The sequence below is a fragment of the Melitaea cinxia genome, chromosome 18 (genome assembly GCF_905220565.1).
Source record: "Melitaea cinxia chromosome 18, ilMelCinx1.1, whole genome shotgun sequence".
NCBI lineage: Eukaryota > Metazoa > Arthropoda > Insecta > Lepidoptera > Nymphalidae > Melitaea > Melitaea cinxia.
Window position 1 is genome coordinate 10,735,258 of NC_059411.1, and position 24,811 is coordinate 10,760,068.

Here is a 24,811-nt window from a genome sequence, read left to right on the forward strand (position 1 = left end):
TAATTTTAGGTATTGTAAATAATTTTTTTTTCACAATACCTAAAAGTAGGACTTTTACAAACACTTCTTTTTGGCCTGCAACAGCGTATGTCAATTCATTTTTTTTAAATTAATAGAGTCAAAATCAGCAGCAGTGTAATTATATGTGTAAGAAGGGGCTCATTTTATAGGTGACGTCAAATCAAAGGCGCTATCTATTTCTATAGCTCTATAATGTGCAACTTAAGGTACTAAAAGTTGGATGACGGTGGCAGGGGTGCTAATCCGCTGATAACTAAAGCCATATGTATTATGTAGTAGCTTAGGACAACGTCAAAGCTGTAGGTGTTTCACACGTTGTTTCATATGTCATACGTCTATCAGATTTTGTTTAGGCTCTTTGATTTGAGTTATGACGCTATTTTTTTCTTCTTTAAGAAATGCATGAAATTTTACGATATACAAGTATTCCCTACACACATTTGATAAGAATCGTTTTCTTTGTAAATAAAAAAAAAACGAATCGCAGCCTAAATTAATTACAAAATCAACATGTATGTAATTAGTCAAGTTTTTGTTCCTTGACAGCGACATTCGAATCGCAATACACGTAGTAGTAGGTACGATACTGTTTTGATGTAATTGATTTGCAACCCTTATTGTATTAGTAACATACCCCAGAGAGTCGACCCATAAATAAAGTTTACCCAAATAATGTCACTGACAATAGAATTTAGAAAGGAATTTATTTATACGAGAAAGCGAAGAAATTGAATTGTACTGGAACAATTGGTTCAGACTTTGATAATGCAAATATTTAGGACAGAAATAAGAAAGTAAGTAAAAATCATTTATATATTTGGTTTTCTATTATAAAATATATTCATACCGAGACAAAAACTTAATCAAATCAATAAAAATCAATCCAAATACGATTTTCTTCAGTATCTCAGTTAGTATTCTCAGTAACAGTTAGTATATCTTATATAGTACTGCTTAGCAAAATACTTTTTTTTTCTATCTACACATACATATTTATCATCAGTACTATGAGGTATATTTGAGTATATCAATAATAATGAGTAATCAATAAATATATCAATGTAAGAGGAGAGAATATTTGTAATTTACTTACCTTTGCATCGTACAAAGAGTTCCTTTTTGACGTTAACACCGTCAAGTGTTGAATATCACGCCAAGTCAGATTCGGACTAAAATTAATGAATACTTATTAGTACTAATTATATGTACAAGAATTGACTATAAAGAAAACAAGAAGAATGATAACAATCGTAAGACTGTTCATAGAATATGAAGGCACACATGTGAGCATAGTCATCCGTTAAGGAACTTATTATCTGTGTTTTAGGTAATAGCTATCCTTTTTTAAATGAATATTTAAAATCAACGACCCTAGAAGCGAAATTTGGTTCATTACCAACTGTCTCCTCGGATCAGTTTGTTACTTTTTTCTGTGTTAAATAGTACGAATTAAACAAAGGGGCTAAAAATTTAATACTATGAAAATTTATCTGAATTTATGAAATAAATATTCAAATGTGTTTAGTACATAGTACACTCTTAGCTCTATTTCTATCCTAACTAGACTAATAGATCCCTTTGTCCACTAACTCAATTATCTTCCAAGCTCGATAGGTAGGTTCAGTCCATGACTACGATACACGATTGTGATTAAAATGATATTAATAGCCACATGAATCCATTATTGCCGATGGGCGTGACGTGAAGTACCACTCTATCTATGAGACGACCATGATATTATTAATGGCTTTATGTATCTCTTTGTTATTACATAAAAAATGTAGCTATATCACTCTGCTGTTACCTGTAACACAAGCATTAAGCTTCTTACCTTAGGTACAGATGACATGTGTGTGAATGTTAAGGATATTGTGGATGAGGATAACGCCATTTGACAGGCGATGATATATAACAGACAAATTTAATATATTATTCTTACCATCGAATTCCATGATATTTATGATTCGCAAATATGAATCTAAAAGTTGTCATGTCCCATGGATTATTCTACCTCTTGCTGTTAAAGTCAATTCGTAACGTATTTGCGGGATAAACTATATCCACAAGCAGTGAAACCGGCATACAAACAAATATATCTTACAATCCAACAATTAAGAAGAACATTTGACTGACAAAATAAAATAACATCGCTTTTTCTAAAATATTGATATTATAAACACTTTTATGTTAAGATTCACATTACTTACTTAGCATGAAGAGCCAAAGCGAATACTCCAGCTGCTTCTGGTGCAGCAGCAGAGGTTCCAGAGTGAGTTGCAGTACATTTCCCGTATAAATCAGTTGTAGCCACCCCTGTACTAGGATCTCTAGCACCATTGCTAAATGTACTTGCAAGAGTTGAGGAGCACGATTCATCATAATGCGCGTTCTGACCATCGTTTATTGCGCTGGAAATAAGTTATAAATTCTTTCCTTTGGTTAATCTGTCAGACTACATTCTGCTAGTTTATCACACACGTACAAAATGTAAAGTTAGCTGTGAAACTAATAATGATAAAACTAAAAGAGTTGCTGCAACTTTATTTTGTAAATGAATGTTTTTCGTGTTACAGTCGCGCTCGTATTTTATTGTAAGAACAAACGTAAATTCTTGTTTAAAACAACAATAACTTAGTTATAGTTTTCCTTCCCCGTTTACATTTTTAACACTTCTTTTTTTGCTACCTATATTTTGGTCATTGTATTTTATTACTTTCTACCTTACCCGCGTCTCGTTCGCATAGGAGATTGTATCCTGATCTCGTGGGAATTATGGGATAAAAATTATATGTTGCCATGTGTCCTCCTTTATTTTATTTTTTGATTTCAGTGGTTTTTGCTAGCAAAGTTTGACGAATTTAATTGAAAAAGTAACCTGCATGTTGCTCCACAACCTCCTTCATCTTTTAGTGAAAGTCCCATTACAATTGGTCAGACAGACAGACAAAAAATTGAACATCGTTTGTTTGTGTTTTAGTGTCGTTCAAATAAATAAATAATATGAACTTGATAAAAAACATTTAATTGTATAATTTTTTTAAAAATGTTTTTAAATTTTCAGCAATAGTGAGTGTTACGTATTCTTACTTTGATTTTCACTTTCACTTGACGTGATCTTTCAAATCACATCTATAATTAATATTGTGAAAAATCTTTGATGGTATAACAATAAATAGAATTCTTGTGAGAATATGTTGAAAATAAAGAGTTAAAAGTTGTTAACCCTATACTTAGGTTTCATTAATTTTTATTTACATCAAAACTTATTGCGAAACATTATGGAATATACAACATATTATATATTATTATATTGACCTGTGGCTGATAGTGTTTTATTCATTTCATAATCGGTATAAATATAGATTTAATGCGTCAGTAGCTTGTTATTGTAATATGATAGTCATGTCCTGTGTATTTTTACCTAAAAAGTTCGTAACATTTCCTTTTAAGTAAATGTTATTTTTACCTGTTAATTGAAACGGTCCACATGGAGGCGGCGTATCCGTCACAGTTGCAATCGTCATCTTCGCCTCCGTCACCGCTCGCCCACACATAGATGTTGCCTAAGCCGTTGCGACCCTAAGGATATAAAATAATTATTTGATAATTCGGCTTTCCGAGTTATTTATAACTCTAAATTGATTAAAGATAGAACGCAAAATATATAACAGGAAAGCCATTTAAGCCAAGTTTAAATCTTCATTATAATTATCTGTTTTAATTTTGCCAGTACCTCGGTGACCGAGCTTAGCTCGGTATTTCTAGTAAATCGTGTTTTTTGGAAATAATGATGGATAAAATCGATTTTCCGTCATAATAATAAAAAATATGAACTGGTTATTTAAATAAAAAATCATGAGAATGAGAAATGAGAATTAGAAAAAAAAACGATTTAGAGACAAGGGGGTTTGAACCGTGGTCTTCTCGGTCGATCCCGACCGGCCGGTTTCGCATCTGCCGGTTTTTCACCACTAAATACTTTCTAAGTATGCTTTACATAATAAATATTATCTACACTCATTCAGTGAGGAAATAGTCACAGGACCAGAAATAGACACATCTATTTCAGATCTTAGCTAAGTACACTGTGTATTACCTACTAGGTATCGTATACCCAAAGAAAGTTTAAGATTACGCTAAAAATAAATGTTTAGTGCAAAGTCTTGAATTTCTTGATTCTGGCACCTCTACTTCGTATTTTAAGCATGCTTTTTAAAATAGTCTATCCTCTCTAAGGTTTTAAATTTAGACGCTGCTGCCCGTCTTCGGCCTGTGTATTTCAAAAGCCAGCAGTTGACTGGTTATGCCGCCACCAGTCGGCTTTTTAAGTTCCAAGGTGGTAGTAGAACTGTGTTATCCCTTAGTCGTCGGGGTGGCTATATTCTTTACTACCGTAGCCACACTTATACTTTGGAATTTTGTATTTTGTGATTATCATGAACCTTTTTATAAGCTTACAAGCTGATCCAGCAAACGTTGTCTTGCCGCTAAACACTATTAAAAATAGGAGTTGGTGGTTGGTAGTGGTTGGTCAACGCCAAATCATAATAAAATAAAGAATAAATAATGTATCTAACAATTTAAAAAAATAGGGGTGGACCCTTAACATTTAGGGGAATGAAAAATAGATGTTGTTTGATTCTCAGACTTACTCAATATGCACACAAAATTTCATGACAATCGGTCAAGCCGTTTCGAAGGAGTTTAACTACAAACACCACGACACGAGAATTTTATATATTAGAAGAAAATTGAAGAAAAATCAGCAGAGCAAATAATAAAATATTTCATTCGTTTTCTTTCGAATATTGTTTTTTTTTTTTAATACAAAAAAAAACGAGGATAAAATAGAGAAAGTAAATTTTGTCTTTCAGATTTATTGCTCGTTGTTTGAAATTCACGTGTATTTAGTCATTTGAGATTAGATTTTATGGGAGTGCGATACTCGCTTGAGCCAGTAAACGAGCAGAAATCAATTACCCGTAGTCAAACTTTACCTTAAAATAATTTTTCACCCAACAAAGCACATTTTAGTACATTGTCAGATAAGCAACGTTCTTGGCCCGTGGGAAATACGTTGCATCGAGTTATAAAAACTCTTATTAGAGAGTATTGCCTCTTTTTATCTTCTACGAAACATTACCGTTATTCTGAGTATAATTGATTCCTTTAGAATAAATGTTTTAAAAATCCCTACCAAAATTTAGTTGGCAAACTCTCTTCTATCTATTCTAGATTATGCAGATGCAAGCTATCCTAATTTGACCGAGGACCAACATAATAATCTTGAGCGACTTCAAAATCTTTTTATCGGGTTCATATTTTGTCTTCGTAAATTCGACCACATTTCTGAATTTCGTATAACGCTCATGTGGCTTTCTATACGCTCTCACTGGAACCTGCATATTCTTTCTCTACTGTATTGTGTGTCCAAAGGCTCTGACTTACTTAAATTTAAATATCTGAAGGATGCTTCAGTATCAACGAGATCGCGAAGTCATGTACTGAAGTTGCCGATACACATAAGTAAGTTTTTCAGAGAGTACTTTATAGTTGAAGCTATAAGGTTGTGGAATATGCTATCGTTATATATAAAAGAAGCTTAATCACTACTTTACTAGTATACTTTTACCAACATTTAAGAAGTATTTAAAGGATCACTATCTTAAACTGGAGATGACATGAATAAGTTTTTCTGGTGATATGTTTTTCTCCCAGAATTTATTGCGTATATTATTAGTTTTGTTTATTCTTATTATTTTTTATTCATCTATTATTCAATAATATGGTTATGTACTATATATTTATGGATGTATTTATTTACATATTTTGTATAAGTATGAGTATGTACCTATTAGCATGCAAGTTTGTTATATAACTGCACTACCTACTTAACATTCCTTTACTTGGGTTGTCTCGAAGAAATGGCTAAATAGTCATAAGTCCGGCCATTGTACTTCGCAGTTTGTAACTATCTTGAAATATGTTTAATTTTTAATACATAGTTGTGGCGTACAATAAAATATAGATAAATAAATAAAGGTACAGCCGCTACAGCCTGTACTATTTGTTACAATATTTAAGGCTTATTTACCACACTTTTTACAAGTTTATACGAGTCAGAAATTTTATTCGTGATTTAATTATAATTCATACATTGTTGTACGTCGGTTCCCTGATAAAAAATATACGTTAGCAAATGTATATCCCGTCAATGTAGCACAGTGGATCAAATCAGGTGACCTAGATGTGTCAATTTACAGAGAACTATATGGTTCCGGAGGCTCTGTTTGTAAAGGAGATATTTTTCTAACATCAATCATTGACGTACAAAATATTTTTTTAACCCTATTGTACCTATATGAAATAAGGATTATGCAAAACCATATATTTGAATGAATTAAAAATGGTAGTTAAATTTGATTTAAACCAAACAAAGTATTCATTTAATGTCTAATTTTGTTTGTTTTTAATTTAAATTTCGTTTGTTTGTGTATTTTATAATTTGCATATGAAATCATTGTATAGCTAAACTGTAATGAACGGTTTTGGTCTTAAAATAAGTTGAAATAGCTCCGAGGTAATAAACTTAATCGCGCCTTTTTCGAAAGCCCGTTTTATTTAACCTGTTATAACCTATCAACAATAATTTTTGTCTCTAACTTAACAGAATGATCATCAAACGTACTACAATTACAAATTGTGATTGTTATTACTTTTACGACTACGTTTGCTTAAAATAATAAAACAATGTGATCAAAAATTCTCAATTTAACAAGACTAAAAAAATAAATGTAAAACAAATTATCCAGTAAGCGTTCAGCTCAAGCACTCTTAAAATTACTGTAAACATCAACATTTTTCGCTGTCACAGCTATTTGCTATGGACCATTACTTTCAGGAAATCACCGATGAGCATTTATTTTTGCAACGTTGGCATTCAGTGAAGGAAATTGCGTCCAAATGAAAACCTCATCAAAGCGTTTAACGTCTCCTTATCAAGGATTTATAGGTTTTCAAAGATATTTTAATATTTATTTTACGTTTTATTGAACGTAAAATGAATGTGATATAATATCAACTGACCAGTTTTAATAGTGAAATTTTTATAGTTTCAAATAAGAGCTATGTATGATCGTAACATTTAATTGTTTTGAAATAGTTGTTAAAGTGATTTGCACTTGATCAATTTGTTTTCAAGTGTTATTTTGCTTGTACTCTTAATCATGTAACTATATCAAAATATTTGTTTGAAGACAGTTCAAATATTATACACTTTATAGTTATTAAATATATCATCTATATAAATAAAAATGAATGTTGCTAAACGCATAACTCGAGAATGGCTCGACCAATTCGACTAATTTATTTTTTGTATGATCCTTAAGGCCCACGGAAGGTTTTAATATAAAAAAAAATAAATAAAAAAACTATATATTTTTACTATTAACTTTTGACAGAACGAAGTCTGCCCGGGCAGCTAGTTTTTAATAATTGTACCTAAAAATGTTTTCATTCCAAATTACCAATTAAGACAAAGACTTAAAAAGTTTAAGCGAGTATCAAAATTGTTAAATTTTATATAAACATCAAGTTCGTAGAAACAATCAATTTTCTCGAACGTTTAATAAAGGTAGATAGATATAAACAACAGAACGATTCGAACAAAAATTCCAGACAGAAAACAATTTGAAACGATCAAGTAAAAAAGAATGCTTAAAATTTTAATACGGTACGTAAAATACGCGTAGATGAGGGTTGAGCTGAGAACTCAATTCCCCTGAACAAACAATCCTATCCGCACCCTCTTTATACCCATATGAGATGCAAATAGACCTTATCTTTATATGTGCTTTATCATGTCTTTAATGTTACTGCATTTTATCTCTTTTTTATAACTACTTTTATTTAATATCTAATAAATCTAGTTTCACTCAAATTACTTCACTTGAACAATATTAGCAGTTGTCTGCGACTTTGTCTTAAAAATGACCGAATGAAAATTTATTTAAAAATTACTGAGCCGCAAATCATCTTTTATCCGATATTTTACTCCTTTTGGTGGGGATTTTCGAAAAGACCGGACGCCGCGTTGGCGCAACGGTCACAGCCATGGATTGTAACCTGTTGCGCTGGCGGTTGCGATCTCCGCACATGACAAACATTTGTATTGACCATACAGGTGTTTGCTGTGGTCTGGGTGTTTGTGCAGTCCTTGTGGGTCTCCCCACCGTGCCTCGGAGAACACGTTAAGCCGTCGGTCCCGATTGTTATCATGTACACCTGATAGCGATCGTTACTCATAGTAGGGAATATATTCGCCAACCCGCATTGGAGCAGCGTGATGGATTAAGCTCTGATCCTTCTCCTACATGGGGAAAGAGGCCTATGCTCAGTAGTGGGATATTACAGGCTGAAGCGTTTCGAAAAGTACTTTCGAAAAAGTAAATTACCCCTACTTTTATACTAGTAATGGTTGTTATCTACATTTATACTAATGTTATAAAACTAAAACTTTTGTGTTGGATAGTCAATTTACTGAGGAAGGATAAATAAAATTGAAGTGTGTTGTTTCACCAGAAACTACGGGGCAAAGTTCGTATAATATGCTAGTATGTTCACACAATATAGTTTTTAATCATCATTTGTAAAAATAATAGTTTAGGATTATCTGATAATGAGAATATTCTGGTAGCTTTATGACTTTTTACCATATAGTTAATTTTTTTTTCTTGTCTAGAATATTCTGTAACAATTCTGCCTAAAACTGTATCTTGATGATTGATTAATAATTCCAATTGGCGCTGTACTTACAAGCTTGACCATGACCCTATATATCCTCAGTCAACACTCATTAAATGGAATAATCTATTAATGGAAATGGAATATGGTAGTGAAAATCTAATGAATAAGGCATCAAAAGGGCTTAATAACATACGATGAACAGACCTTAAAACAGCTTTAAAAGAGAACAGAGTCATTAAGATAAAAACAGCGAAATAGTACGGACAATAATTTTGTAATCACTATTTGGTTGACTCTGCGCGATAATTAAATATGATGTATATTTTCTGACGTTTGTATTTGCTTAAAAGAGCACCAATTAAGATCGTCAATATGATTTCGGTTCTTTTCTCTTTGAAAAGTTTCTTTTCATACCTATTTCTTTGTACGCTAGTAGCCTAGCTGACTAGTTTTTTGTTTAATATAGACTCCATGTCTTGTTAGTTTTACCTAAACTCATTTCTACTTAATCAAGTATAATTAAGCAAAAATTAGTTATATGTATAGTAGAGCTAGTAACTTACACCAAATCGACATAATATTGGCGCGACAGGCCTTACTGCTTTGACCTAGGCGAAAATATAAAAGAAAATGATTTTACAGTATATCCTTTTTTATAAAATAAGAATTAACTTTCATAATCACTTTCATAACAATTCGAATCACTTAAGAATGTGTATTAAAGTAATAATTAAATTTATTATAATGCGTCTGCATTTTTGACACTAGGATATGAATAGCTAAATATATTCAACTAATTCGAAGCATTTTACAAAACAAGATATCCTTTATAGCCGAATAAAACGGCGTACTAACATTCCTGTCTAACTGTCGGGTAACTTGGAAGATTATTTTGTATATTTTCGTTTTAAATATCTTGAAGGCCTAAACGAAGTTATATAATTCCTTTATTACTACTTATAATAATAATTATTATTAACAATAATACATTATTTATTTTAACCAAACATTTACAGATTTCTTCAGCGTACAGATATAAGAAACATGTGCATTACAGTTAACATATATTTATAAATTAGATAGAGATTATTATAGTACATTTATTACATTGCCATTTATCATGGGAACATAACAGTAGTCAATGACAAAAAAAACTATACATACGGTACGATATACAATACGATAATATGTCGTGGTCAAATGTTCGTTAACCTTGAGGTACCAATGTTACACTCAAATAAATAACGTCTACCGATTTCTGTCAGGGCACACCAGAATATGTCCCTAGAAAGGTACACCTTACAGGAGATCATAGCTGAATAATACTATTCTCAAGTACTATTATGAGTAAATTTGAGCTCGCAATGCTTCAGGCTTTGCAGGCGTTTATAAGCTACGGTAACTGCTTACTCTACTAATCGCATATAAAAAAATGCCTAATAGCTCTATTTCACACTAACCTCGTTAACACCCCTAACGATGGCTCTCATGGTGGCATTCCTCGGTCCATCAACAGTTCTACCGTCATCCGTCGGCCCCCAGGACGCGCTGTATATGTGGATCTTGTGAGGCTCGTGGCCCATAGAGTTAGCCTCGATGAGGTCTGTCATGTAGGGCTGGTCGAGCATCCTTATACCTGTTAACAATAAAAAAATATTGTCCTAAACATTTACCTAAATGAAACGTGATAAATATATCCTAATAACAGTTTTACAGTTAGATCGTTGTTTCCTCTTCTATTGTACATTACGGACATTCGGCTTTAAAATTTTTCTGTATTTCAAATAAAGATACCATCCATATCAAATGATGGTTCACATTGGACGAGAAACTACGATTAAATAAACAAACAATACTTCACACTCAACGCCTCCACTAGGATTTTCTCCACTATCGGGGGTCTCAAAACACACACAATATACAAGCACAAACGCCCAGACCACGGACAAGATTTGTATGGCGTATACAAATGTTTACCATGATATGGTATCGAGCCCGCGAACGCCATCGTAACCAGCCAGTGCTGTGACCGTCGGCTAGCACATCGTCAAATATTCAGTTACGATGGCTGTATTAATTCCATACCACACCCGCAGCTACGAAATTAATTACTAGGAGCTTACTAAGAGGTCACCCTATCAGTTTTCCATTATACGATTAGACTGTATCTATCTGTGTATCTAGGTTCAAGTGATTAATGCTGCCTTTTAACCGACTTAAAAAAGGAGTTTCTGAATTCGGCTGTATTTTTTATGTGTTACCGAATTAGGTACTTTTAGTGAGTGTACCGATTTCGATGATTCTTTTTTTTTTATCCGGAACCTGAAGCTTGTCGTGTGGTCCAGGTCCAAGTTTCGTTACAGAAAATTTAGTGCATATTACATAAATAAGATAACAGAAGTACTATGCACTTTTGACGTGCCTATAACTTTTTTATTTCTTCACACTTTTTTTAGGGATATCATATGTGTGTTAGTAAATATACCATTAAAAATCATTCTCCCATAATTACTTTAACTTCAATAACATTAGACTTGAATGAGGCCCCCAGCCAACCTCGCAAAATAGGCGCACTGAGACGTCGAGTTGCGGAGAATAGTCCGTGAAAATCAACATTAGACTTTCATACAATTTACCATCCCCTATTTTAACCCCAAAAGGTTTGATTTCTAAAGATACATTATTAGTACATCTTCACATCATATACACAGCATACATTTTAAATTTCTAGTCTCTTACTTCAAAAACATAGGATTTTCATACAACCTTTCAACCCCCGTTAAATCTGTTCTTAGCGGATTTCTGCACCCTCTAAATTTAAAGTTTATAGGTGTTATAGTTTCTGAGGTTTCGTGATTAACTTAGTGAGTGGTATTTCGCTTTTATATATACATATATATATATTAACTTTTTTATACATGTAAAAGAGAACTAGTACAGTGCTTTGTACTTTCACAGATGTTTCGCCTAAAAGAACAATAGTTTATCATTAAATTATTATGCGATATCAGCAGCAGTAGCAATCTTTGTTTTTAAAATGTAAGTACATCAAACATTTTGCCTCTGATCAATCATTACAAACAAAGATAAAGTTACACTTCCATCGTATATGAAGTTATATTATAATTCTATAAGCTATGCCTCACGGGTTTTCCCCGCATAAATTCCGATTCCAGTAAATATCTGGATAAAGATTAGTATGTTGTTTTTTATCTCTAGCTATATGCGTGCAAAGTTAAGTAGTTTTTGCGTGAAAGTATAACAAATTTACTTTCATCCATCGTTACAAGCTTTTGTATTTATAATATTAGTAGGAAGTTACATAGATTTAAGCATTGACATTAATAAGTTATCCGACTTGAAACTATTCAATTTATTAAGTAAATCTCCAACCAATAGACATGGAATACGTTTTGTCGGATTGAATCCAACCGCAAAACCATCTCGCTGTCAATACTTCATCCGTCATTTTGGTCGACCAATCTCGGCCAATGAAGACGTTTCCATACTAAATGATTGTAAAATTAAATTTGATTGGAATGATAGTAAGACAAAATATTAAGCGTTAATAACCACAGAGATTATATTCAAAAAGAAATAAGTTTGTACTTTATGTGTATGTTAAATCGGTCACCAACCCGCCTACCCAGCGTGGTGACTAGCGGCAAAACACACGAGTTCACGCTATTTTTGGCGTGAACTTGTGGAGGCCTATGTCCAGTAGTGGACTGCGAAACGCTACTGTGATGATGGTGATGTGATGTAAGTTAAATAATTTAAACAAAACTTTCTCTTGAGACAATTAATAAATTCTTCAAGTTACAAAATACTACCATTTCTACTTTAGATAATTTTATTTTGAACCTATATAGATATAGAATTATATTTTCGATAAACGAAATTTTTTATAATGAGTTGAGATTGTATAGTGAATGTCAAATGGATGTGACTTCCAATTCGAGTTACCGTTAAGATTTTCTTATAGTTTGTTTTTAAAATCCATCATGCGCTATTGAACGAAAATATTGTGAAGACAACTGTAATTTTAGATAATAATATTTCAAACAAACTAAAATAAAACTTACAAGAGCAATTCAATAAATTTCATTTTGAAATATTTCATCATAACGTTTCAATATGCAAAGTAGATGAAAGTTAATAGCTGTAATAACGAATACAGTCTTGAATACAGCTTGTTATTTATAAAACAGAAATACAAGCAAATAAATATGCAATTATCTTAATAACAAGTACGTCAATATCGAATGGAATTGTCAGATCAATTTCAATTCAAACCTCGATATATGTATGTATCGCGTGGTTTACGAGCCGCCCACGATCACAATTTTTATTATGCGATACCCTTTTATTTCTTTGTACATAATCGCTTTCTTATTTTCATGAATACAAATACGATGTGTTTATCTCCTATCTTGCCGTATTAGATGCTGTTTGGAATATTTTGAGATTGAAGTTGTTTTTTGATTGTTTTGTTGTGTACTGTAAATAATTGTGTCTTCGTTTGAGATCGCATGGTCTCTTATTTAACGTATTTACTTGTTTATTAACCGACTTCCAAAAAAGAAGGAGGTTCTCAATTCGACTGTATTTTTTTTTAAATGTATTTGTCAGAACTTTTGACCGGGTGGACCGATTTCGACAAATTTTTTAATCGAAAGGTGGTGTGTGCCAATTGGTCCCATTTAAATATATTTGAGATCTAACAACTACTTTTCGAGTTATATCTAATAATGCGTTTTTACTTGACGCTTTTTTCGTCGACCTACGTTGTATTATACCGCATAACTTTCTACTGGATGTGCCGATTTTAATAATTCTTTTTTTGTTGGAAAGGAGATATCCCTAGTTTAGTACCATGATAAGGAAACCAGGATCTGATGATGGGATCCCAGAGAAATCGAGGGAAACTCTTGAAAATCCGCAATAACTTTTTACTGGGTGTACCGATTTTGATAACTTTTGATTTAATCGAAAGCTGATGTTTATCATGTGGTCACATGTAAATTTTATCGAGATCTAAAAACTACTTTTTGAGTAATCTTTGATAACGCGTAGTTACTTGACAATTTTTCGTCGATCTACATTGTATTACTCGTCGATGTAATTGAAGTCGGTTTTTTTTCGTTTGCGAGCAAACACAATTATTTCCTATTAAATTAAAATATATCATTATAATAATTATTCCAATAGGCTTCCAAAGTACTTTTGAAATGTAATCATAAAATTGTTTGTGTCAAATCACAACCGATGCGGAATGTAAATTATATTGAGATGTATCGAAATAAAATTCAGCAGTTACTATTTGAAAATAAAGTAAGTTATTATAAATCCATTTAAATCTTTTTGGTCATCAATAATAACACCTTTTCTACTATAACAGCTAGTTAGTCAAAATTAAAAAAAAATATTGTATTTAATTAAGCTTTAAAAGCATTTTCAAATCGTTATTTTACAAATTAAAATTATATTTATTTAAATAAATATTAAATTTAAAGTAATCCTAGTTAAAGAGAAGCTACCACCGAATCAGAATGTAGATGCTATAAATAAGAATCTTTGAAAACTGTCATATACATTTTAGCTTCTTGTCTTATAGTAGCAACGTAAGCCATTAATACTTTCTTTGCAAAAAATAATGTTTTACAATAATTTAAAAATCCGTTAAGCATGTCCACTTCAATTTTATGTATAAATGCTTCGATGAAAAGTAGGAATTTAAAACGCTCTCCAAAGAATTTATATGAAACCAGCTGTGTCCGCGGCTTCGCCCGCATTGAAATTAATGTATCACAAAGTTTTCCCGGCAAACTTCCCGTGAAACTCTCATCAAAATCGGCTTAGCCGTTCCGTAAACCTTCCTCTTGCCAATGGTGGAGCCCTGTCTCCAATGGTGAAACCGCATGAAAATCCGTTCAGTAGATTTTGAGCGAGTAGATCACATACACTTTTGGGGACTTTGTTTTATAATACACTAACTGTTGCCCGCGACTACGTCCGCGTGGTTATGAAGATATGCATTAAAATATCAAGATGTTTAACGCAAATTATTTTTTTTATTTCAGTCACTTGAAACGCATATCAAACTGAGTAATTTTTTAAAAAGCACAATTTAGTATAATTTAATAGTTATTTTTATAAAACCTCTCTATACACCACATTTTTAGTTTTATTTTCAGGCTGTATATGTTTCATAGAAACTATCAACCCCAATTAAACCCCTTAGCGGTGGAATATCGTAAAATCCGTTCTTAGCGGACGTCTGCTAACTATAATCTACCTCTGGCCTGCCAAATTTTATCTTTGTCCAACCTGGATGGATAGACCATCCAGCGGTTTTTGAGTTCTCGTGATGAGTGAGTTAGTGACCTTTCTCTTTTATATATATAGATTACGATACCTTATTTGGACACCTCCACATCTTCTATAGAGCATATATTTTAAATTTCAAAAACATAAGACTTTCATACAAACTTCCGACCCCCGTTTCTTGGATCGATCCCCCCTTAGGGTCGAGTTTCGTAAAATCAGTTCTTAGCGGATGTCTACGCTCTATAAGGAACCTACCTGCTAAATTTCAAGTTTTTAGCTGTTATAGTTCCGGAGATTTCTTGATGAGTGAGTGACCTTTTGCTTTTATATATCTATAATATATAATATATATAAAAGCGAAAGGTCACTCATCACGAAATCTCCGAAACTATAACACCTACATAAATAAATACAAAATAAAATAAAAAATAAATAAAACAACTACCGCAGGTTAGCTGGAAGAGACTTCTTCTAGAGTTATCTCTACCGGCTTTCTACATATTAATTATGTAATGTGTATAACGCCTGACTGAGCGCAGTAGTCAGTGGTCGTCGTCCGGGCTACATCTGACGCCCGTTAGCAATAGTTTTCACTCATTAGAGTTTTGTTTCATTGCATATTGGAAAATTACTAAAATCGAAAACATCGACTTTTTTTTATTATCCGTTTAACTTAAACACGCCAATACGCCAACACGTCAACATGCCATAACTCCAACACGCCAACATGCCAACACACCAATACGCCAATATACCAACACGCTACACGCCAATACGCCAATGCGCCAACACGCCAACACGCCAATACGCCAACACGCCAATACGCCAATACGCCAAAACGCCAACACGCCAACACGCCAATACGTCAATGCGCCAACACGCCAATGTGCCAATACGCCAACACGCCAACACGTCAATGCGCCCACACGCCAACACGCCAATATGCCAATACGCCAACACGCCAACACGCCAATACGCCAATACGCCAACATGGCAATACACCAACACGCCAATACGCCAATGCGCCAACATGCCAACATGCCAATATGCCAATACGCCAACACGCCAAAACGCCAACACGCCAACACGCCAACACTCCAACACGCCAATACGCCAATACGCCAACACCCCAACACCCCAATATGCCAAAACCCCAACACGCCAACATGCCAACACGCCAATACGCCAACACACCAATACGCCAATGCGCCAACACGCCAACACGCCAATACACTAATGCGCCAAAATGCCAACATGCCAATACGCCAACACACCAACACGCCAATGCGCCAACACGTCAACACGCCAATACGCCAATACGCCAACACGCCAACACGCCAATACGCCAATACGCCAATGCACCAACACGCCAATGTGCCAATACGCCAACACGCCAACAGTCCAACACGCCAACATGCCAACACGCCAATACACCAACACCCCCACACGCCAATGTGCCAATACGCCAACACGCCAACACACCAACACGCCAACATGCCAACACGCCAACACGCCAACACGCCAACACGCCAACACGCCAATACGCCAATACGCCAATACGCCAATACGCCAACAGTCTAACACGCCAACATGCCAACACGCCAATACGCCTACACGCCAACACGCCAATGTGCCAATACGCCAACACGCCAACACACCAACACGCCAACATGCCAACACGCCAACACGCCAACACGCCAATACGCCAATACGCCAACAGTCCAACACGCCAACACGCCAATACGCCAATGCGCCAACACGTCAATGTGCCAATACGCCAACACGCCAACAGTCCAACACGCCAACATGCCAACACGCCAACACGCCAATACGCCAATGCGCCAACACGCCAATACACCAATGTGCCAATACGCCAACACGCCAACAGTCCAACACGCCAACACGCCAATACGCCAACACGCCAACACGCCAATACGCCAATGCGCCAACACGCCAATGTGCCAATACGCCCACACGCCAACATGCCAACACGCCAACACGCCAACACGCCAATACGCCAATACGCCAACACGCCAATACGCCAATGCGCCAACACGCCAACATGCCAACACGCCAATACGCCAATGCGCCAACACGCCAATGTGCCAATACGCCAACAGGCCAACACGCCAATACGCCAACACACTAACACGCCAACACGCCAATACGCCAATACGCCAACACGCCAATGTGCCAATACGCCAACACGCCAACACGCCAACACGCCAACACGCCAACATGCCGATACGCCAATGCGCCAATGCGCCAACACGCCAACATGCCAACACGCCAATACGCCAATGCGCCAACACGCCAACACGCCAATGTGCCAATACGCCAACAGGCCAACACGCCAATACGCCAACACACTAACACGCCAACACGCCAATACGCCAATGGGCCAACACGCCAATGTGCCAATACGCCAACACGCCAACAGTCCAACACGCCAACATGCCAACACGCCAACATGCCGATACGCCAATGCGCCAACACGCCAACACGCCAATGTGCCAATACGCCAACACGCCAACACGCCAATACGCCAACACGCCAAGAAGCCACTTCGCCATCTAATGACATCGTGGCAGGATAGGAAATTGACTTACCCTTTCTGCGCTTGATAAAGCTCCAAAAAAGTTTAAAATAGAGTTTGAAGACAAAGTTGTTTTCAGGCTATTCAAATACAATTTATAGTTTAGATTATGAAGCTTCGCGCAACGCTCCCTGAGCAACTTAAAAGTAATTAAATCACGAGGGCTGCCATTTTTACGATATTTAAATTTTTCATTGATGACTTTTATCAGTGCTGCAGAAAACTATAGCGGATATTTACTAGACCGTGTTTTGGATTTGGGCACATGTTTAGCAATGATAATTCTCAGAACAGCAATCATAACTCGACAATTTCTTCTCCCAAGAATATTATTCAGGGCACTTGTAATTTTGTCATAGTCTTTGTAGAAGCGGAACCTAGCCTCAATACAAGATTCGAGCTTTTCCTGAAAGTTAATTTTAACGGAAAACTCAATAGGAGGGTGTAATGGTTCTATCCCGGAAAGAGGGTCCTTGCTTTCGCTCAATTGGGAAATAACCAGAGAGCTAATTACTAAGTCTAAAACGCGATTTTTATTAGTTTTACAACAATTATACTGTGTAAGAGCATTTAATGACATTAAATCAGTAATCATGTTATTCAACAAATTATTCGTTGTTATCGGAGTCAGTGCAGGGCCAGTCGTCTAGTTCCAACACAGACCACCCAAGTTAAAATCCCCAAGAACGATTATGTTAAAGGAGCTAAGTTTATCAATTATATGATTTGTATTTAAAATGAAGTGTTCCAAGATATGTTTCTGTACCGGAGGGGAAATATAAACGGTGCAAATGTACAGATAATCAGTTTGACCATTGGTATTCAGCAGTTCAAGTTTATCCCATAAATTCTCACAGTGCGATATACAATTTATGTGGAGTAACTGTGAGATTTTTCCCAAATAGGAAGGCAAACATCTTAACCTAAGTGTATTAATATAATATATGATATGATATTTGAGAGCCAATTCATTGACGAAAGCAATCTATAAAATATTACGCTACAACGATTAATAAAATAAAAATATTCCAAAATCAAAAAAATGTATCTCTTTTCGTAGCATAACAGATGAGATAATATAAAAAAAATTATCCCAACTGTTATGATAAAAATAAGACATGATAAATATTTCTAATATTTTTTATACAACTAGGTCGCCAAACAAGAATACGGCTCACCTGATGGTAAGCGATTACCAGAAGCATTGCAAGCGTGTTGCCGACCTTACCCCGAATCTCCCCCAGGAGCTCTGGTCACCTTAGTCACCACAGAAACACAACAATCATTTATTTATACTAACCTATATAACCATTTATCCATTCCGTACTCTCAGTGATTTTATGATATTGAAAAATTAAAACGAAAAAGGTCCAATGAAAATAAAAAAAATTACATTTAAGTTGTTACATAGCGAGCAATGAACACTTTGTGACTGTTACAAACAAAAAAACTGTATAATTATTATTTTATTTATTTATTGATAATTGACTTATATATAAAATTCTCGTGTCGCGGTGTTTGTCACTTTGTGACTGTCACAAACAAAAAAAACTGTATAATTATTATTTTATTTATTTATTGATAATTGACTTATATATAAAATTCTCGTGTCGCGGTGTTTGTAGTTAACCTCCTCCGAAACGGCTTGACCGATTCTCATGAAATTTTGTGTGCATATTGGGTAGGTCTGAGAATCGAACAACATCTATTTTTCATACCACTAAGTTAAAAGGGGGGGGGGGGATTAAGGGGGTTAAGAAAATATATGGCAAAACAACGTTTGCCGGGTCAGCTAGTATTATATATAGACTATTGAGAGATCATTTGGATACTTTCACATAAATAGTTTTAAAGATGGAAGTTGGCCTAATAAAAATTAAATATTTTGAATATATGTTAGCAAAAAAATGGCATTAACAAATATAGCCCATTTCGCAAGATAGGACGACTGTCAGAATAGTTAACTATTAGTAAAAAATTAAATTGTTCTACCTCATTTATTAGTTATTACTAATAATATATAAAATTTCAATATATAATACATATAATAATAATACATATGTATATAATATATAATAAAATTTCCTTTAAGACGTGCAAATTATTCCACAAAATTCTCATTCACTCGTTAAATATAATAAAATAATCCCTTTTACATTGATAATATTTTACGTCAACATTAGAGTTTTTATGTAAAAATGAATAAATGTGGGACTAACCTTTGACACGATCTTCAATTTAACTCAGGCTTAAACCTAATTATCATCTCTTAAATTCTGGAATTATTAACGTTTAAAGCTCAGAATATGAAATTTTATGTCACAAAGATATATATAAATGATAATCCTAAGATAAAATTAAAATAGGAATATTTTTTACTAGCAATAACCACGTGTTTTTTTATACAACTAGGTCGGCAAACAAGCTCACCTACAGCTCACCTGAAGGGAAGCGATTACCGTAGCCTATGGGCGCCTCAACATCACAAGCATCGCAAGAGCGTTGCCGAGCCCCCCAGGAGCTCGTCACCTTACTTACAACAGGAAAACAACACTGCTTGAAAGCAGTATTATTTAGCTGCGCTCCTCTGTGCGGTACATCTAGTTTTTAGCAGGATATTTCCTGCTGTAGCCTACCCTAGTTATGATCCCTACCACAGTGACGACATATGACGATTACCACTTTAATTGTCTTGATTTAATGATCTTAATAATAAATAATTGTGTTTGCAGGAAAACGAAGAAAAACCGCCTTCAATTATATCGACAAGTAATACAACGTAGGTAGACAAAAAAATTGTCGAGTAAATACAATTTGACAAAAAGATTACTCCAAAAGTTGTAATCAGATCTCGATGAAATTTAAATGTGACCACACGATAAACATCGGCTTTCGATTAAATTAAAAATCATCAAAATCGGTACACCCAGTAAAAAGTTATACGGGTTTTCGAGAGTTTCCCTCGATTTCTCTGGGATCACATCATCAGATCCTGGTTTCCTTATCATGGTACCAAACTAAGGATATCTCCTTTCCAACGAAATAAGACCATAAGTGACGGAGTTATCCCCGAACACACATTTAAAAAAAATATACCTAAACGGTCGAATTGAGTAACATCCTCCTTTTTTTGAAGTCGGTTAAAAAACGAGTGTGCTTTAGACCGAACAACTGACGTAAAACTTCTTTGTTTGCCTCTACAGTCATATACGTAACTCTGTTTAATTCTATCTTCACTAACTTATATCTCCTTCTCAAATATCGTTGGCCTCGCCTGATCAGTTTTTTCGGAACGCTTTTTCACGCATCAACCAGCTCACTCCCCAAGTCAAGCGTGCGTAAAGAGGTTTTACTTCGATAACTTGTCTGATACCATATTCCGCAACGAATGCCACATGCTATAAAATATCTTGCTGTAACTAATAGGTGCAAATACATGTAGCCGTGCGTCTAGACATAAAAATTTCATTTTTAGTAACAAATAAATCATTATTTAACAGTTAGGTACTTGAAATAATTAACCTAAGAGAAATAATATCATGAATCGGTCATGAAAAGAATTTAATAAGGGTTTTCTTACTCACAAACAATTCAAATAGTACGGAAACAAGTATATACAAATGAATTGAAACCTTATCGATAGCTTATCATCACTTATCAAACCGAGTGCCCATTAAAAATGTACATGAGAGCTCGGATATTACAAAGTCAATCTAATAATGGATTGTATTGGAGACAACGCTCACTACTGTTATAATTGTGTTGCTGGCAAACGAAAAAAAACCGACTTCAATTACATCGACAAGTAATACAACGTAGGTAGACGAAAAAATAGTCAAGCAAATACGCATTATCAAAGATTACTCCAAAAGTTGTAATCAGATCTCGATGAAATTTAAATGTGACTACACGATAAACATCGGCTTTCGATTAAATTAAAAATTATCAAAATCGGTACACCCAGTAAAAGTTATGCGGATTTTCGAGTTTCCTCTCGATTTCTCTGGAATTCTATCATCAGATCCTGGTTTCCTTATCACGGTACCACACCAGGGATATCTCCATTAAGAATTACCAAAATCGGTTCATAAACGACGAAGTTATTCCCGAACATACTTTATATCTATCTATAATCTATAATATATATAAACGCGAAAGGTCATTCATCACGAAATCTCCGAAACTATAACACCTACAAACTTGAAATTTGGCAGGTAGGCTCCTTATAGGACGTAGACATCCGCTAAGAACGGATTTTACGAAACTCAACCCCTAAGGGGGTAAAATGGGGGTTAGAAGTTTGTATGGGTCCCCTGTTTTTGAAGTAAGAGACTTGAAATTTAAAATGTATGCTCTATAGATGGTAACAAGGTGTTCAAATAATGTATCTTTAGAAATCAACTCCCTTTTGGGGTTAAAACGGGGGATGTTACGTTGACTCACTAATCACGAAATCTCCGAAACTATAATACTTACAAACTTGAAATTTAGCAGGTAGGCTCCTTATAGGGCGTAAACTATTGCTAAGAATGGATTTGACGAAACTCGACCCCTCTTAGGGGGTAAAACGGGGGTTGGAAGTTTGTATGAAAGTCATGTTTTTGAATTAAGAGACTTGAAATTTAAAATGTATGCTCTATAGATGGTAACAAGGTGTCCAAATAATGTTTCTTAGAAATCAACTCCCTTTTGGGGTTAAAACGGGGGATGTTACGTTGACCCACTCATCACGAAATCTCCGAAACTATAACAGCTACAAATTTGACATTTAGCAGGTAGGTTCCATATAAAGCGTAGTCATATGCTAAGAACTGATTTAACGTAACTCGACCCTTAAAGTGGTAAAACGGGAGTTGGGACTTTGTATGAAAGTCCTATGTTTTTGAAGTAAGAGATTTGAAATTTAAAATGTATGTATAGATAGTAAAAAGGTATCCAAATAATGTATCTTTAGAAATCAACTCCTTTTTAGGGTTAAAACGGGGGATGGTAGGTTGACTCACTTATCACGAAATCTCCGAAACTATAACAGTTATAAACTTAAAATTTGTCAGGTAGGTTTCTTATAAGGCGTAGACATCTGCTAAGAACTAATTTTACGAAACTCGACCCTTAAAAGGGTAAAACGGGGCTTGGAAGTTTATATAAAAGTCCTATGTTTTTGAAGTAAGAGACTTGAAATTTAAAATGTATGCTCTATACATGGTGAAAAGGTGTTCAAATAATGCATCGTAATATATATATATATATATATATATATATATATATATATATATATATATAAAAGAGAAAGATGACTCACTCATCACGAGAACTCAAAAACTGCTGGATGGTCCATTCATCCAGGATGGACAAAGATGAAATTTGGCAGGGAGGTAGATTATAATTAATAGACGTCCGCTAAGAACGGATTTTGCGATATTCCACCGCTAAGGGGGTTTAATTGGGGTTGATAGTTTGTATGAAACTTATACAGCAGAGTCGGTTTAAAGTAAAATAACCGCGCTGCAACCCTATGTGTTCAATAGACATTTATATTGATCACTTATAAGTAGTACAAAAAATATATTTTTTACAATATCTAACCTTTACATTACTAGAATACTTTTTATTTACCCCTGTCTTCACGGAGTCACGGAGGAGCGTTACGCTATTCTATGACATATAGTTACGTAGAACCATATTAAAAACTAAATTGCATGCAGTATATTGAAACATATTTACACTACAATACTATATTATTACTACATTATTTCATACCACAATTCTGACGAATTCAACGAACCATTTTGTTAAGCGCGACGCGCGCTTCACGCGGACGTCTTCGCGAGCAACAGTTAGTGTATTATAAAACAAAGTCCCCAAAAGTGTATGTGATCGATTCCCTCAAAATCTACGGAACGGATTTTCATGCGGTTTCATCAATGGAAAGGGCTTCAAGAGGAAGGCTTATGGAACGACTAAGCCGATTATGATGAGAGTTTCACTGGAAGTTTGCCGGAAAAACTTTGTGTCACATTGATTTCAACGCGGGCGAAGCCGCGGGCACAGCTAGTATATATATATATATACGGTCGAATTGAGTAACCTCCTCCTTTTGTGAAGTCGGTTAAAAATATTAAAAGTCAAGAAAATGAAAAGCAAAGTATAGTAGTTGGACGGTAGAAAGACGGTACAAAAGCCGTTCTTATCTCTGAAAAGCGATCTTTTCGAGGCTTATATGTGAAAGAGAAAATGGTCTAGACGTTATCGGTAGGTCTACAACTAGTTACAAACCTGATTTAAAATACATTACTTAAAAAGCCTATATATTGAGTCATTGGAACTGGAATTTATTTTTCTGAACAGTAATGCTACAGAAAAAAAAAGATTTTTACAACCAATCAGCAACAGACATGACTTTTGATAAAAGCTTAACTAAAAGTCTAAAACCATAAATACACCGATTTCATTAGTTTTAATTATTTGTAGCAGTAACTATCTGTAAATATGTTACTGCTACACAAAGCCACTTTATCTTACTAATAAAATGTATTCAAAGCTTGATCTACACACCATATTATGTAGTCCAAATAATAGTAAAAATAGTAAAATGAGTAAATGTGCTATTTGATACCAGAAGACAGAAGAGACATGAAAATAGAGAAGTTATGTTGCTCATGGTCTTCGTCTAAATTAAATACTTATAATTAATTAAACGTAATATTGTTTTTACTATTATTAAACAGAATATTTACTTACTCAAACTTAATTATAATACAAACGAAACCACAAAAATGTATTCAATTAACAGTTTGATGTGTTTTTCAGTGATGAAAGTGGCTGAAATAAGTCTTACTCCATTCCATTTATGTTTTATGGACAACATAATTGTTCAAATGGAAATAAATATTAAGAGCTTTTGATGATTATTGGTGTAATATTAATTATCTGTAAAGATAGCGTTACCCTTTGGTGACTATATATATATATATATATACGACGCCATCTACCTCCACTTCGGTTAGGCGGATTCTTTAGACTTGATGATAATTTAGTAGATGAGATGATGGTAATTTAGTCGGCAATATCCAATTAATACAATTCTGTCTCTACCTCATTTGTGGAAGATTTATTATT

At 34.5% G+C, this 24,811-nt stretch overlaps 1 protein-coding gene across 1 annotated transcript in view; it reads right to left on the reverse strand.

The window, feature by feature from the left end:
• Positions 1-24,811, reverse strand: part of LOC123662200 (neuroendocrine convertase 2) — a 100,887-nt gene that overhangs the window by 3,407 nt on the left and 72,669 nt on the right. Inside the window, exons 7-10 of the mRNA XM_045597080.1 lie at positions 10,227-10,402; positions 3,488-3,600; positions 2,229-2,429; positions 1,115-1,190 (exon numbers count right to left, since the gene is read on the reverse strand). Of these exons, the coding sequence (XP_045453036.1) occupies positions 1,115-1,190; positions 2,229-2,429; positions 3,488-3,600; positions 10,227-10,402 (566 nt within the window). The remainder of the gene's footprint in view (positions 1-1,114; positions 1,191-2,228; positions 2,430-3,487; positions 3,601-10,226; positions 10,403-24,811) is intronic.